We start from the raw sequence: 14,414 nt of genomic DNA, 5'->3' as shown, positions 1-14,414 counted from the left end.
TGTTGGTAATTCTGCAGGGTGTGAATTTAAAAACAAGACACCTGTGATCTAATAAAGTTTTATTTTCTTAGAAATGGCCAGTTTCCTGTTTTCTTTTTTTTGTCTTTCTAAGAAAGTATACCCCTTTTTGAATTCCAACTAGCATCTACATAATGGTTATTGAGTACTTCACAATATATTAAGTCTAGATGTTATGGTACATGCATACGATTCAGGCTGCATGAGGAGCCACAGTCACCACGATACACGGGGGAGAGAAGGGGGGAAGGGTGGGGGACAGCAGATTGACTCCTCAGTTCCAGTTCAAAGGAGCTCTGTCACCTCCTATTGAAACCCTCTCCACAAAACACTGACTGCATCAACTTATAAACATATACACACACAACTTCCACTGTACACAACACACTCACACCTTTATACAAGTGTGGAGCCCCTCCACCTGCCATGTAAGCTAATATACTGGAGAGGGTTTTTAGTGTTTAAATTCTCTTTCACAGAAAGAACTTCACCACTGGGACGTCAGAGTGTCTGCACTTTGCTTTGGAGGCGGGATTGGAGGAGGGACGCTAACCAAAGAAAAATAATAATTATAATATATAATAAAAATAAAAGACATTCAAATACAGTCAACTTTTTGCTTGAAAATACAAAACTACATGAGAAAGCATTGAAATAAAATCCACTGATCAGAACTTTTTTTTTTTCTTTTTTTTTTTTTTTTAAAAAGCCCAAGTGCTCCATCACACACACAATCTTGCTCTTTATCCACACACAACAGAGCCACATCCGCCCATCTGTTGCCTCGTTACAACTGCCTGGGGCAGCCAATGGGGATGGCAGCTGTGAGGAAGCAGGAAGTCTCTTTGACAGCAGTTTTTGTGAGGAAGGAGAAGAAGTGGGCTGGGAGCCGAGGATTAACACCGGGTGGTGGTGGTGGTGGGGGGGGGGGTTCTTCGTGCGCTGCCATCGACAGCCCCTCTACATAGCCCTTCTCTTCTCATCTACAGAAATACTCGGGCGAGGAATCTCTTGTGGCCGTTCTGTCGGTCTACCCTCAGCTCCACCGCTGCCTCTGCTGCAGCGAGTCTGACTGCAGCGGGCAGGAAGCCGCTTCCTCTGCAGCCTCTTTTCACCGTGATCCCATTTGAGAGCGCCGCAATCACAGAGTCTCTCTGGGTCCTTATGGCTGCAAAGTGGATGCGTGTATTCAACTGTGTGTGTGCGCTGATGTGTGTGTGAGTGTGAATGGCTGTGTGTGCAATGTAATGTGTTTTATATGCTTTATGTGAGAGTGTGTAACTGGACCGGATGCCTTCAGTTATGTTGCAGCGTGTTGGACTCGATGGGCGGCGCCGAGTCATACAGAGTGTCTGTGTCGTGTGTGGGCTCCCCGGCCAGCGTACACGGGTTGGACAACGTTCCCGCGCCGCAGTCACAGAAAAACCTAAAAGGGAACACAGACCAGAGATTATGAACCAGAGGCCCTTCATAATATACTACTCTTCAGGTACATTAAAAAGACAAAATGTGGAATTGAAAAATATGATTTTCACTGTTTTTTCAATGTTAAACATCATCACAAACATGACTTCCTAGATCTTTTTCCCCCTCGAACCAAAAATGTCTTACCGATCATGCCTTATAAATTCTACATCGTGCCCTTGGTGGCATTTTTTGATGCAGTTTACACAGATGGCGTTCCTATCTGTTGTGTTACAGGTGTGACATCTGGAGAGATAAAAGACAAAACAGATTAATTTACATAAGAAATGGTTTATTGGGAGACATTTCTTAACTTGTGGATTTTTGACAATTACTAATCTAATAGGACTTTAATCATATTTCGATTAAATTAGTTGTCAAGAAAAAAAAAAAAAAAAATGCCAAACACAATTTCCTAAAGCCTAAGTTGATGTTTTCAAACTCCTTGTATTGTCCAGCAACAGTCCAAAGAAATTAAAAAAGGTATTTATTTAACTGTCACATCAGAAAAGTAAAACCTGGAAAGCTTTTTTGCTTTAAAAATAACTTCACACAACGATTAATTGACCATACCATTATGATTATTGATCATATTAGTTCCAGATGAGTCTTGCGTTGCAATCTTTCAGCTCTACTTGAATTCATCGGACACAGTTTACCTGTAGAAGTCGTGCATGGGGTAACTGGTGTAGCTGGAGATCTTGTAGAGGCACTGTCCTCTGCTCACTGCCTTCTCAATGGCATCCTGGTTATTCAGAATCTTATTATCTGACAGAGGGGGAGGGGCATAACATGCGATTAGAAACAAGCTAGTAAGATTGTGGGCATTAAATCTTTGCCCAAAGTAGCCAGTTACCTTTCATGGTGACGTTGACTCCCGAGGCCAGAAACAAGCCTCCAAAGCGATTGTTGAAGATCTGGTTGCCCTCCAGCGTGGCTGTGGCGTGGTTAGTGATTTCAATACCTGGAGAAGACAAAGAAACATCCGTCATCGGCACCGAAAGGAGACAGAAGCCGAGATGTTATTTGTGTTCATGTGGAGTTGGAAAAAAAGAAGCTAACCTGCAGCGAAGCCATCAAAAATGCGGTTCTTGCGGAGTATCGGGTGGCTGTTTGTGCTGATTAGCACACCGGCCTGAGCGTTCCTGAAGATGTCGTTCTCTTCCAGCAAACCTACGGAGAAAAAGATTTCATGAAGAGAATTGTAATGCGTGAATCTAGACACACGCGATTTCACCACAAACACCTAAACAAAGTGGCAGCTGGCTGGAGGGAGGTCGACAGGGAGCTGAACGTTTCCCCACTTGCCAGAAGCTATGTGTCAGAAGCTATGTGATGCTTTCTTTATTATCTGGCTACAGACTGTGCTTAAGTACCTCTTCCTCCGTTGAAGATGCAGATGCCTCCATCTCTGCCGTCATGAATCTTATTTCGTCTCAGTGTAGGGTTGCTATCCGTCTTGATCCACACCCCCGCCATGGCATTATCAAAGATCTCATTGTCCTCAATGAAGCCCAGACCTGTTGCATTAAAGAGCTCATCAGACACAAGTACACACACAAGTACACAGACACTACATACGAGACAAACCGAGCAGCGGAGTGAGAAATACAGACCTGAGTTGTAGACTAAAATCCCTCCGTTCTGGCCTCCCCAAATCTTGTTACGCCTGATCTTTGGGTTGCTCCCCGTCCTGTCAAGATTCAACAGCAATTCAATAATGTAATCGTACACAACTGAGCAGAAAAAGAAACAGCTGTAACATGTTTAATCTTTTACGTATAATGGTAAGAAAAAGTATCTCATATTGTGTATATTCAGTGTATTCACTGCTTAAAGGTGGTAATCTTTACCTAATTTGTACACCAGAGTACATGTGATTGTAGATGTCATTGTCTTCCAGCACACCATGCCCATTGTCATAGAAATACACGCCCACCTGAAAACAAATAATGAGAAAAGACAGATTGTTACAACATTGAAAAAAAAAAGAAAAGATAGAAATTTGTTTTACTATGAAATCGGCACAATCAGGACATTGTAGATATAAACTGTAGATTCAACATTCAAGTTGTTTTTCCCAAAACAGGAAAGTAGACGTAGAAGTAAATTAAGAAAACTGATCTAAAGACAGCCAAAGACCTCAGTTAAAGAACCGTTTCTGATAATTGGAGGATTCAAATGAACGTTTTTCTCTTCAAAGCCACAAGACTCCATTGTCATTTTACCACGTAGAACATGTGAGATGCTGGGCCGTCATTGCATTGTGCACGTACATGGTGCAGTATATCTGGCATTTACTTCGAACTAAATGTGCAGTATTTGTATTCCTCAAATCAAACTGTCAGGATATAGCAGCTCATCAATGCTGTTCATCGCTTCGCACTCTTGAAGCATGAGATTTCATCTGCTGGTGTACACATGAGCAATGTTTGACCATGGTAATTTCACCTGTTTTCCACTGTGGATGCGGTTCTTGCGGAGGACAGGAGTGCTGCCTGTGGTCACCCAGACTCCAGCCAGTGTGTTGCTGTAAACCTCATTCTCCTCAATCACCCCCTGGCCTTTCTCGTGCTGAAACACAAGGCAGAGGGTAGCTGTCAAAACGTCCCGACAGAGGGGGGGTGTTTAAGATCTTATTAAAAACAGAAAAAGTGTCTGTTCTTGCTGGAGAAGGATTACATCTGAGCCGCGAGTGTATTTACCACATAGATGCCCCCGTGCTGTCCGTCGTGGATCTTGTTGTGCCGTACAATGGGGCAGCTGTTGGTTCGGATCTGGATTCCCGCCAAGGCGTTACCATAGATATCGTTACTCTCTATCAAACCCCGTCCATCTCCAAATATGTACACTCCTCCTTGGTTACCGTTGAATATAGCATTTCCCCTAGACATAAAAAGAAAGAAACAGTCACAATCTTGGAATAAACATGCTACTGGAGACAAAATTCATACACGACCGTGTGTTTGTCTGTATCAATATAGGACATGCTGGCCGTAACACATTTGCTGTCTCCATTGAAATCTCATTTTGAACACAAAGTCTGATGTGTGTGTGTGTCCTCACCGTATCGTCGGGTCGCTGTTGGACGTGATCCACACCCCAGCGAAGTTATTGGCATAGATTTTGTTCTCTATAAACTGTCCCCGTCCCTTCTCGTGGACGTAGATGCCTCCTGTTTGGCCATGATGGATCTCACAACGCACCACTGTGGGGTTGGCGTAGGCCTTCACTTCAAAGCCTGCTATGCGGTTTCGATGGATGTTGCAGTTCTCAAAGTAACCCTGAAGCACCGCAAAGAAGACGAATTAGATGGTCCGTGATGAATCTTTCAGGTAAAATGTATGAAGTGACAGTTGTGTGTATTTACCATGCCGTGATCAAAAGTGAACACTCCGACATCTCGACCGTGGTGGATGTGGTTACGTCTAATGATGGGATTACCGTGGTTTTTAACCCAAATTCCTGCTAGCGCATTGTTGCTGATTTCATTGTCTTCATAAATGCCCTGGAACACATGAGAAGAGAGTCAGAAGCCCGTGTGTGTATTTATGGCGAATAATTTGTTGCTATTGCGGCGGGAAAAGTAACTTTTACCTGTGCGTGATCTGTGATGTACAGTCCTACGTTCTCACAGTCACTGATGTTGCAGTGTTTGATGGTTGGACAAGCTCCCTGACCACTCACACACACAGCCGAACCCACTAAACACAGAGAAAACACACACAAGTGTCACACTACAGTAGAGCTGCAAGTAATCGTCACTTTTATCACTTCTATCAATTTAGCAACAGTCAAAAAACCCAAAAGATGAATAGGATTTTTCCAAAAGACAATTTAAACTCTTCATATGAAAATGATCTCCCTCAATCATGACTTATAAAATAAAAGTGTGTGGCGGTGTCTGTATCTGCAGACACTCTGCCCTCAAGAGGAAACTACGAAAAGGGGCGGATACAGCGGCGATAAAAACGCCAAATATAGCGTAGGAAAACGGAAAAAGCCTGTTCCAAAACGAGAGGGAATCTGGCGAGCTACGTAATCCTCCTTGAGCTGCGATGGAGGAGCCAACTTTGAAAGCTATGTTTATAAACTGCACAACCCACAAATCCTAATTGATCAGATCATTTAGTGATGTAACACAAATAGGGACACTTGACACACTGCGTCTCAAACTATAGAAAAACATGGCTCAATACTGTTAAATACAGTTAAAACAGGAGAACACACCAACATATGTACAATACAAGATCCATGCAGTAAATTCTACTGTTGGATTTAATGATCTGTTATTGTTCTTTTCATTGTGCTGTACAGGTGCTCATGTCAGTGCGTCCTCTCCCAGGGGTCAGCGTGTGCGTTACCTGTGCATGTGGAGCGGATGATGCAGTGGTCGATGTTGGGGCTGCAGTTGACTGTGATCTCCAGACAGTGGTGGGCGTTGTGGTGCTGCGCTGACTTATCATCAGGATTAAACTGCAGGGAGAAGAGCAGCAGAGGTCAGACAGTGGCTGCGCTTACTGACAACACATCAAGCTTCTTTCCACCCACCACATCCACACCACTCTCCCCACCGGAGGCATTAGTGCCGCTAATACTGGTCGCTGATAACAGGATAAAACCAGAACACAGAGAAATCTAACACCGCGGGAGACGTAGAATAATCAATACGATGTCACATAAAGATGTGAAACATTCACATTCTTGTCACATTTGTCTGACAACTCATAAATTATTAAAGCTGGTTTAACTCTACGTACAAAACAACCCAGACAACCAACATCGATGTGAAAAATCACACCCAGATCTTGTGTTTGTATTGTGTAATTGGCATTGTATGACACTGTGTTAAACTCAGTTTGATAGTCTGAACCCTTTTAATAATGCACATGGTTCATAAACCTTCTGTCTTACATTTAAAAAAAATAAAATCAAGAGAGGTGAGATCTATGCTCACCTTGATGGTCATGTATCCCACATAGGCATCCTCTGAGCCCTCCATGAAGACAAACGTTGAGTCTCTAGTATTCTCTATCACCACCTTGTCGGCTACTTTACCAGGAGCTTAAAGGAAAGCAGGAAACACTCATTTAACACCCTCATGAATATGGACATCAGCACCACTGAGACTGCATCCTATCTTAAGAGAGATATTGATTGCACGCGGCGCAAGCATCAAGGTAAAGTCGTATGTACTTTATAGTGAGGGAAGCACGCATACCTGCACCAATCATGGTGATGGGGGACTCTATATAAATCCACTCATCTGTATAGATCCCAGAGTGGACAAAAATTAGACCGTCAAAGTGGGCCTCTTGCACTCCACCCAGCGCATCCTCAATGGTGTCATAATACTGCAGGAGAAAGGGAAGAACACGTTCAGGCAGAATATACACAAAAACAAGCAGGTGATTACATTGGCTGTGCTTTGCATAAATGTCAGCGCTATGGCCAATGAAATAAATCCTGAAGGATTTTGTCTTTTGGCCGTGACTTACCAGCATATTCTCTCTGCCTTTGTATCTGCCGGGGTTACTGTAGAAATGCTCAGCGAAGCCTGGTTTTACATGAGCACCTTTGTACTGCAATACAGAAGACACCAAAGTCAAGTTCCTGGTGATCACACCGAACATTAACATGCTCCTCATACCATCTAGGCATTGCTGGTTAAACAAATCATTTTGACACACAAGGGGGTTCCACAAAGAGCCACAAAGAGCATCAGTGGTTCCCCATGTTTTTGTAATGCGACCCTTTAAAACAAAGCAATGTTTACTTGTGACCCCTTGTTGCCTGTTTGCATGTCCACTGGCTGCAAATACATCAACCAGAGTCTTCCTCTTAAGACATTAAATGATGTTATTAAGTTACTGGGGAAAAAAGGCATAAGTCTAACTGTAGCAGAAATAGTTTTTTCTGGTTCCTGTCCTTTTAACTATCCTGCAACCCCTGAACCCTAAATTAGGAACCGCTGGCAACAACAGAACAATGGATGCAACAGCCAAACGCTGCACTCTTTAATTTCTAGACATCACAAACAGTAAGAGGTGGGACAGAACAGAACAGTCAGGTGATCAAATGGCAATTTGTTTTTTATAATGTGCGCCTGTGATCAATGTTTGACTTTCACCTTGAATTTCCCTTTTACATTATAATTAAAAAAGCAAACATGTTTGCCTTCCATTAGCCTCATGACCTCAGATGATGATTAGCCTGAGAGGAACTCTGGATTTACATAAATAGATAATGAGATACACAGACACTATTGTTGACATAGCCTTAGAACAACATTACGGTCACATGAACCTGTTACACTGATCTGTCTGTGAACAGCCTGAACCCTGAGATCCTTCTGAGAAATACTGTATATGCGGTTTAAAGACAGAACAAACTATGGAACTGTGGCAGCCCGCCAAAGTCTTCTTTGCCACATTTTTATAATGAACCGAAAATATTTTTCGTTTCTCTACGGGTGGGCCGGCTGGCCCTGTGCGGTGCATTTCCTCTGCAGCGGTGCGCTGTGGACTTGGCCACATACTTGGTGCTCACTGCGACCTCTCTCCCTGAACACAAGTGACGCGTGTTCTGTCCACCTCTCCTCCGCTCCATTCAGTACCAGGGACAGCGCATTATCTGGAGTTTCGGCCACTTTAGCACGAATGTGGGAACCCTGTTAATGTGCTGTGCAAAGAAAATGAAATGTTGACGGTGTTGTTTTCGCCTTGGCTCAAACGACAGCCATTCATGCTGCAAATTCCACTGAAGGAGGACATTACTAATTTTCATTTTCTACAAATTAAGTTAGGCCTAAATTTGACAGGGCAAATTAAATTAAATATAATGCTACTACCACTAATAATATTCAAAGTAATAATTTAATACATTAACGGGAAACACGTGAAATATACGTCTTTACATTGGCAAAGGCATCCGCTATTGGCGATCGCTCTGAACACCGTCATTCCCAGAGCTCCTCGTCTACCGGAACAACCCCATCCTCAGTGCTTATCCATGTTATATTGTGATAGCTATGCTTCCTTTTCTCCCCGTGTATTTCAAGAGATTAAAACAGGACTGTTTTCTCTTTCTAATGTATGTGTGTGTGACGTGTTTTAACTTTACACGCACTCTTTCCCAAAGTGAGATATTATTACTCCAGTGGCAGTGGCATGGATTTTATTGCAAGGCCATATATGAAGTTTCCAGAACTGCACATTGTTTATTTTTAATATATATAGAGAGACAATGTTAAGAAACAATAAACCAAGTGTGTGCAAAGATGTTGATGCTCTTCAGAGAGCACTTTCTTTTTCACAGTAAAACAAAACACAGAAAACTAAGGAGGTCAGACTTACCAGCTGTTGGAAGCTCTCCTTCCAGGGGTTTGGGTGTTCATGCTCCTCAGGGCTGACTTGATAGAACCTGCCTGGCTCAGGATGCATCATGGGACGTGTGTACTCAAACACCTCCATGTATAGACGCTTCCTAGAATATTAAATACCACATTTCAGTTGTTTGCCTTTTAATGAAACGACATGTTTCCATCTCTTCAGCAGCACTTACCATAGGATGGGGTCGTTGGCTAGCTGGCTGAATCTCTTGCAGACACAAGCTGCCTGGCAGAGGTCCTGTTCCAGTAAGTAGGAGAAGATCTTCAAAACAACCTCATCTGGAAGTTTCTGTTGCAGATATTGCTCTGCTGGGGCTGCTAAAGACACACAAACACACTCACAATGTAAGGTTTAGGGTAAAAATTGTTTCAATCCAAGCACATTAAACCATGAAGTCATGCTGTTAAATGGATTGCAAAGTAACAAGATTTACCAGCACACACAGAAAATCAATAAAGATTCCAAAAAAAGAAAAAAAAGAGAAAAAAAAAACAAAAAAAGCTAACAGTCTCCTTTCCCCGGCTGCGGAGATTTAACACACACCTGGCAGATCGTGGCTCTTACCGGACACTCGTGCCCGCTTGGCTCGATGGCCAAAGGCCTCTGTTGATGAAGTGGAAGCTCCCTGTGAAAGAGGGGAAATAGGGTATCAACTCAATGCCAAGATTCAAGCACTAAGTAATCATCTGGAAAATGTACTGCTCTGTCACAGAATCATTGTTCTTTCAAAGGAAAACACAATCAATCAGACATGCACACTGTGGCCAATGCACAAAAAAGAAATGCACTTTAATGTTTCAGTCTAACCTCCATTGGGCCCTTGCTGGGGCAGGCAGAGGCGGTGGCAGAGGCAGCGGCGGTTCTCTTGGGAAGCAGGGTCTTGCGTCGAAGCTGATAGGGACTGTTCTGAGCTCCTGGTCCAGACTCCTCAATAGCCATCTCTGCTGCAGCTGCTGCAGGAGCCTCCTCATCTGGACAAAGAGGAAAACAGATTTCCTATACATACACCACTTTCTCAAGAGGCACTTCAATGCACAAAGCTGCAGTATAGGGCAAGACCATGCAATTAAAAAACAAACAAAAAAACACTGGGTATTTCTCTGAGAAGCACAATCATCACTCTATTGCTCGAATACACAACTAAAAAGGTCTCCAGTAAATGCAGGAAACACTTTAACCACTGACACACTTACTCTTCTTTCATTAATGACACAATGGTGTGCATTCATCTCACACGATGTAAGCACATTACGCAGGCTAACAGACAGGGTGAGAGTTGGTATGGCAGACAAAGGTTAGTGATTGATAATGGCAGATGCACCCCCCTGCAGTCACATTGCCAGTCTTTCATGTCTAGTCATAGACAACTGATATCAGACAATGTGCATTTGTCTCTGGGTCCTGTTCTGTGCAGAATGACACTCATCTTTTATGGTGCTGTCAAAAATGAAGGGCCGCAGATGAAAGTGGATCAGACGTGCGGCTAATGGCTAAAAACTGAACTGCGTAGCTGGCAAATCCGCGGTGTAAACAAATCGAGCTACGGCTAACAGGCTCCGAGAACAAGGAAGGGGATATGGGTCCAATCTGCTGGCTACGTTAGCTTTGAACTATTACAGCCTCAAGCAGAGAAAATGGACACAGATAATTCATCCAAAACCACACCGTATCATCTATAACACAGCTGATCTTGCGTGGCTTATTGAAGCCGGGGGTCAACTGGCTTAACATTGCCCCCCATTCGCCTGCTAATGTTTTTGTTAACGTTACACCCCAAAAATGGCAGTCCGAAAGACGCCGCATATTTACACCCCGTCAGAATCGTTAGTGACAGCTGGGAATGCGACGGCCGAGAGAAGACACGCAGATTGTGGTCAGAGCGTGTGAAGTCGATCCCTTTGCCTCCAGCTGGAGGTACCTGAATATGCGCTATTAATGTTGACCGTTTAGCTAACATACGCATTACATTCCGCGAAGACAACCCCCCCCCCCCTCAACCTCCACATAAACCTGGTAAGCTAGCTAGCGGTGTTAGCTAGCCCCAATCACTCAAGCCAAACAAAGCGCGGCCTGGCCTAAGCCACAGAGCAAGAAGCCTCGGTTTTTCCTGCTGAACCCGCCGTGACTAGGAGTGGTAAACAGGCCGGCAGCAAAAAGAAACGACGGTTATGTAAAGGCTGTTGGCGCGTGACACGGCTTCCGTCTTCAGTCGTTAGCCGACTGTGGCCGCAAGCGTACCTCTGTCCCCGTTGTTCCGTTCGGGCTGCACCGGGCGCGGCCTCGACACTCGCCTGGGTCTCCTGTTGGTGGCTCTGACGGAGTTCATCTGGGGAGTTGGTTGTTGAGAAAATAGACTGCTATCCTCGACCGCCCGCTTCGAAATTTAGCCCTCGACCCAAACTACCACCCGCGCAGCCTTTTTTCCAAGATACACCCAGACAATTGCGATCAAAAACCCGCTGGTATTTGGGGTGTAATCGCTTTTTTCCCCCTCCGTGGTGTTACAGCTCCCCCCGTATCGCTGCTCAGTGCCAGCTTCGTCTCAGTCTGTAGCAGGAGGAGCCATTAACCCACACGGGAAACAATCGCGAGAAAAAAAAAGAGCGTGAGTGTTCGCTCGGCCAATCATATTTGGCGTTTTATAACAGGTGTCCTGCAGCGGCCAATCGGGAGCTTCGTATTAGACGACCTGACAAACCTTTCTGTTGGGGTTCGGGATCGGTCAAGCGGCGATTTGATCAATGCACTAATAATACTAAAAGACAATTCTTAGCTTTAGACCCCATTGTCACAGGTACATATAGAGCTATAGTATTTTGTAACAGTATTCCACATTGACAAGGGATAGTCTTTACTTAAACCAATCATTTCAACAATCGCCCTTCCTTAATTATTAACAAAGAGCACAGTCTTAAATTTGTCTAATTGTCTTTCTATCTAACTGATTTATTATTTGCCATATATCAGTGAAGATGTGAGTGTGTTTAACATACGGAGCATTGGCAGGGCAGAGACTGGAGTTAGGCTGCAAGAAATGTTTATCTTGAGAAGTTTACACATTTGTATTTTCACATTTTAAGCCCTATACAAGTTTATTTTATGATTATATAAGTTAAAGTCTTACTTAATGTTTTAAATAGAATAATTGACTGGGAGATTGAATGATCTTGTTGTCATTACTTTTTATTTTCATTTTGAGTCATTTGATACAAACTTAATTCATCAATGTATGATTCAATTTCGAACGTATCATTGTATAAATCAATTATAATTAAACACTGAAAAAGCTTATATGTATTTCAGTGGCAAAACTATTGGAATCCATTTGAACTCACATGAATGCAGAATAAACTAAAAACTTCTCACAGCTACTTTTCCTGCCTGCGGGAGTCTCAAATCATCGATTTTGAGTGGAGGAAAACGTTTTGTCAATTAGTATCATTTCATGTAATTGAACCACCAGATGGCATTGTTAAGCTGCAAACGATTAGGCTATGATCTCACAGCATTATGAGAGCAGTCGCAATGTGGCAATATTTTATCTGGAGTTTAATTTAGTTTTCTTCTTCTTTTGTCACCTTGTTGTCGCTGGAAAATATCTTTATAGGAGCTCTTACCACACAGCCATGAATCATTTCTAATAATCAATGAATATAGGTTTGAGCATGATTACATTACAATACTGAGGGATATAATCCATTTAATAATTTTTAGTGTGCTTAGGAAAATAATACACACATATACACACAATCACAATCATTCTCATACAGAGTAAAACAAAAAAATACATTCTGCCAATGGTCACGGTCTGCTGGTTGGATGTTATTACTTTTTATTAGATAGTTTTCAGGAGAGAGATACTCCAGAAAAACAGACAGAGAGAAGGGTGTGACATGCAACAAATTAAGGTCAAAAGGATGCCCAAAATGTTATTGCTTAAATAGTTCCAGCTAAGTATCCTGTGAGGATTAACAACAGAAACACAACTTGGGAAAATCTGTACATTGTCAAATTTGTTTTTGTCTAGGCCCCAATGTGTCCCATTATTTCCCAGTACTCTGTCTGCAGACCGAATGTTGTCAGCACCACATGTGCTATATTAATTAAGTAGAGGGGTGTTGTTCAGACAGTTTCAAGTCCTGAGCTGGAAAGCAACATCTTATCAGCCTTTCTAAGAAATAACATTATTTATTGTTGCAGACAGCAACAGTGATGTAACCTTGTAAGCAACTGCTTTTCTGTTTACATAATAGTGATAGTTTATTCTCTCTGTTTTGTTACAAATATTTGACTATTAAAGGAAATGCCACAAGCGCTGAAGAGAATAGTGCATTTTATAGTTCTGTTTAAACTTCCACACTGATGTATGTTTTTGTGTCTGTATTAATTTGACTTTACACTGATCTGAAAGGTTTACTTTGTCACCATCAGTTGTTTGTTTGTAGTTCACTGGTGAGGCTGACTATAAATATGTAGAACGGACTACAACAGAGCAGAGATCACAATAAATATCGCATCAGTAGCACCACCTGGTGGTTAAAGAGTATAAATGCACCCTCACATTCTACGTTGGCATGTAGGAGGCAGTGTATCCATATCAATGAGATGGACTCGGATTCCTTCTTGCAGCTGCAGCCTTGAAACCCTGGGCTGCTTGCTTCTGTGTGTGTATGAGTGTGTGTGTGTGTGTGTGTGTGTGTGTGTGTGCTTTATCTAGCGGCCATATCCATCTGTCTGTAATAAACAGAAAGAGCAGCTGTGTAGTCTCCCCTCCCCTCCCACAACCCAACAGCCACCCTGGCACGCAGAGCTGAGGTTGGTAGGGTCACTTTGTCCTTGAAAGCTGTGGATGCTCTGAAGGACAGCATTTCTAGATAAAGAATGCTCAATTTAATGTGTGTGTGAGTGTGGTTTCCTTTTGTTACGAGTCCTCATACACTCACATTCACCACGAAATAATAAAACTATTCAAGCAGAGAGGATGTAATAGACAAATTTATAAATGACATTGAAAACCAACACAAAGATAATTTTTTTTCAAAAACACAGAGATATATATATATAAAAAAAGTCGCACTTAATAGTAATTTCATTTACAAAGGATAAACATATTTACGCAACAAAGATAATTACACGTTCTTCATTTCAAGACAAACTGAAGAGGAGGGATGTGGAGGCATGGGGAGCAACAGCAGAGTGTATGAGGAGATTATTAATGAGTATGTCCTTGCAGTGTGCTTCTTAATGAATATCATTCAATCATAACGTTTTATGCAAAATGAATAGTGATTTCTTGAAGTGCATGTGTAGAAATCTCGAGTGTCAAACCTTTGTTTAAGGATTTCAAAGTACTCCAGGTTATTAAATTATCTTGAGATGGATGGCAAGAAGATGCGTGAAAGTAAAATTACTTTCCTCACCTTCCTCGACTCTTTCTACTTTTACTTGTGTTCTAATTGTTTTGACGCAGTAAACTCCAACCCATCGCGCATTCCAATCAAGGTAAAGCAAACGCGAGGAATCATCTGGGACAGCTATTTG

General features: G+C 42.5%; 1 protein-coding gene across 5 annotated transcripts; it reads right to left on the bottom strand.

Annotated features, from left to right (window-relative positions):
• Positions 1 to 44: 44 nt before the first annotated feature.
• Positions 45 to 11,426, bottom strand: fbxo11b (F-box protein 11b). 5 transcript variants are annotated; one of them, XM_076093952.1, is made up of 22 exons: positions 11,112 to 11,425; positions 9,681 to 9,844; positions 9,417 to 9,498; positions 9,046 to 9,190; positions 8,838 to 8,967; positions 6,981 to 7,064; positions 6,704 to 6,836; positions 6,440 to 6,546; positions 5,847 to 5,958; positions 5,080 to 5,186; positions 4,853 to 4,990; positions 4,549 to 4,766; positions 4,188 to 4,368; positions 3,934 to 4,056; positions 3,336 to 3,421; positions 3,099 to 3,175; positions 2,859 to 3,002; positions 2,545 to 2,655; positions 2,339 to 2,446; positions 2,142 to 2,250; positions 1,630 to 1,728; positions 45 to 1,444 (listed from the first exon to the last, which is right to left on the bottom strand). In XM_076093952.1, the coding sequence occupies exons 1-22, from the start codon at positions 11,197 to 11,199 to the stop codon at positions 1,315 to 1,317; spliced, it is 2,676 nt and encodes an 891-aa protein (XP_075950067.1). In that variant the 5' UTR covers positions 11,200 to 11,425; the 3' UTR covers positions 45 to 1,314. The 5 variants fall into 5 exon arrangements, 4 of the variants coding, with proteins under 4 accessions (XP_075950067.1, XP_075950068.1, XP_075950069.1 ...); XM_076093953.1 differs by having other exon boundaries at positions 9,046 to 9,187; XM_076093954.1 differs by having other exon boundaries at positions 9,438 to 9,498.
• Positions 11,427 to 14,414: the final 2,988 nt, after the last annotated feature.

This window comes from Anarhichas minor, unplaced genomic scaffold (genome assembly GCF_050575085.1).
Source record: "Anarhichas minor isolate MPS153535 unplaced genomic scaffold, ASM5057508v1 ptg000017l, whole genome shotgun sequence".
In the NCBI taxonomy this organism is placed as follows: Eukaryota; Metazoa; Chordata; class Actinopteri; order Perciformes; family Anarhichadidae; genus Anarhichas; species Anarhichas minor.
Note: the sequence above shows the minus strand (reverse complement) of the source record. Positions and strands in the feature narration are given on the sequence as shown.

Bases quoted from the DNA above. Each gene is read 5' to 3' on its own strand.
- fbxo11b (XM_076093952.1), bottom strand. From the start codon at position 11,199: ATGAACTCCGTCAGAGCCACCAACAGGAGACCCAGGCGAGTGTCGAGG. The intron at 9,845-11,111 runs GTACGCTTGCGG...CTCTTTGTCCAG, and splicing joins ACGGAACAACGGGGACAGAG to ATGAGGAGGCTCCTGCAGCA. The intron at 5,959-6,439 runs GTGAGCATAGAT...TTCTCCCTGCAG, and splicing joins TGGGATACATGACCATCAAG to TTTAATCCTGATGATAAGTC.